The sequence below is a fragment of the Charadrius vociferus genome, unplaced genomic scaffold (genome assembly GCF_000708025.1).
Source record: "Charadrius vociferus isolate BGI_N301 unplaced genomic scaffold, ASM70802v2 scaffold1163, whole genome shotgun sequence".
In the NCBI taxonomy this organism is placed as follows: Eukaryota; Metazoa; Chordata; class Aves; order Charadriiformes; family Charadriidae; genus Charadrius; species Charadrius vociferus.
The window spans coordinates 37,310-39,297 of NW_009647823.1; the positions used below are offsets into that span (position 1 = coordinate 37,310).

General features: G+C 58.9%; 1 protein-coding gene across 1 annotated transcript in view; it reads right to left on the reverse strand.

Moving 5' to 3' along the window:
- Window positions 1-923: 923 nt before the first annotated feature.
- Window positions 924-1,988, reverse strand: part of CSRNP2 (cysteine-serine-rich nuclear protein 2) — a 9,847-nt gene continuing 8,782 nt past the window's right edge. Inside the window, exon 5 of the mRNA XM_009882427.1 lies at window positions 924-986. Coding sequence (XP_009880729.1) covers window positions 924-986 — 63 coding nt within the window. The remainder of the gene's footprint in view (window positions 987-1,988) is intronic.

A 1,988-nucleotide genomic window follows, 5' to 3' on the forward strand; every position in this document is an offset into this window, starting at 1 on the left:
AGAGTCACTGTTTAAATAGGACAAGGAGCCGGGGGACGCCTGGATTTCGGCGGTGCCATAGCGCCACGGCTCCCGCGGCAGCTCGGTAGCACCAGAGAGGGAAGGGGCCGGTTGGTTTCTTACACGGCGACGAATCGAGCAGGAGCCAGCGCGGAACCAGCGTTAGTGTCAGTATGTGTAAACCAACCCGAAACCAAACAACGACGATAACAAAAAAAACCCCAAGAAAAGGCAGAAATGCGCTTTCATTGCACTATTAACAGCATAGTTATCTTTGTAAAAATAGAATAAATCCTATTAGTTCTTTGCTTATTGTGAAAGCACCCATCCTAACCAGCGCCTTAGGATTCATTCTGTCAGTTGACGGAGCCTCCGGGCTCACCCAACGAGCCCCAGCCCGGCACCAGCGGGTCCTGACTTGGCTGTGGTGGCCGAGGGCCGGCACGCAGAGCTGGGGAGGGAGCGCGGAGGCCGTTGAAAATAAAAAAAAAAAAAGGGGGGGGAAATAAAGATTTTAACCCATTCAAGTGTCACCATTTGCTCCGGTTTTGCAGCTCGGAGTTGCTCCGGTTTGTGCGGGAGCTGAAAAAAAAAATCAACAACAAAACCACCACGGCCAAACCGGCACCAGCACGGTGGCAGCTCCCCGCCGGGAAGGGACGCGGGGACATCGCTGGCGAAGCGTCCAACAAGGGATAAGGCTTTGTTCCTCCCCAATTTAGCCCTTGTGTGCCGGCCGAGGGCGAGGAAGCTGCCGCCGGGATTGGCGCCGGCTGGTAACGTGCACCGAGACCCCCCCAGTTTGGAAACCAGTCCCTTCCCCTCCGCCCTGCCCCGGGAAAAGGGAACAGTGTCCCCAGGGCTCGGTCCCGGCGGGGAGGGAGGGGATGAGTGGGGAAGAGCCGCTTTGCCAGGCTTAAGGCTCAGTTGGAACCGCTCGCCGAGGCGGCAAGAGCAGCAAAGGGGGTTTCAACCCCTTTAAACACCTTTCGACAGAGGGAGGCGACCGCCGGGAGCACGAGAAGAGCCTTAAACCGCAACAACCCCCCCCAAAAAAACAATTAAAGCACTTCGTCAGACCGCAGTCCTTCCCCCGGCTTCCCCTGCTCGCCAGCTGGGAACGTTTCCCTCGGGAGCACGATCCCCTGCGAGCAGCTCCGGGGACGTTTTCCGAGGAGAAGCGAGTGCGGCAGCGGCGTGGGGCTGTGTTGGATTGAACCCTCCGGCAGAGGAAGGTCGGGCATGGCGGGGGCTCTTCACTCCCCCCTCTTCTCTTGATTCTCTCCTTAAAAAGAGCGGATTTGCTCATCCAGAGTCTGGTAAATGGCGGGGGATGGATGGGAGATGCTTCCCCTCGGCCGGGATAAGGCTGGAGCCGGGGGGGTCCCCAGTGGGGGTGGAGAGTGTTTTTCCTGCCTGGTTGGGGGACGCGGCAGCCGGTTGTCTTGACCGTTCCTCGAGGCCACCGTGGAGCACGGGGACAGACAGACGGACGCAGGGCTCCGTCACGGCCGTGCAGTGGCCACGAAGGGCTCAAACTCTTCAAATCCAGGTGGTTAAACGCCCCTTCAAAATTTCCTAGGAGAGTTTGCGGGCCGTGCTCTCACCCCTCTTGTGCAATTAGAGCCTCCCCGTTGGCTCCGGGTCCTTCCCGATCCATCCTGGCCCCCTGTGTGGCTGGTGGGCCAGTGCCGTGGGGAAGGGGCTGGAGCATCACTCGGAGGCGCTGGGTTGTGACACGGCCTGGTAAACATTCGTTAAAGGAAAAAAAAAAATAAAATGGAAAAAAAAGGTCTTTTTTTTGTTAAAAACCAAAAAGGGCAGAGGTCTGCTGGCAGCCCGGGGCTGCGGTGGGGGCAGCTGAGGGGGAGGAGGACGGGAAGGAGCTGCTGTGAGAAGCAGGAGGCTCCAGGTCCGACGTGTCCCGGCGTGCAGGCGGCAACCGAGTGGCCACCGGCATCGGCCGAGCTGTGAAAACCGTCTCTGCC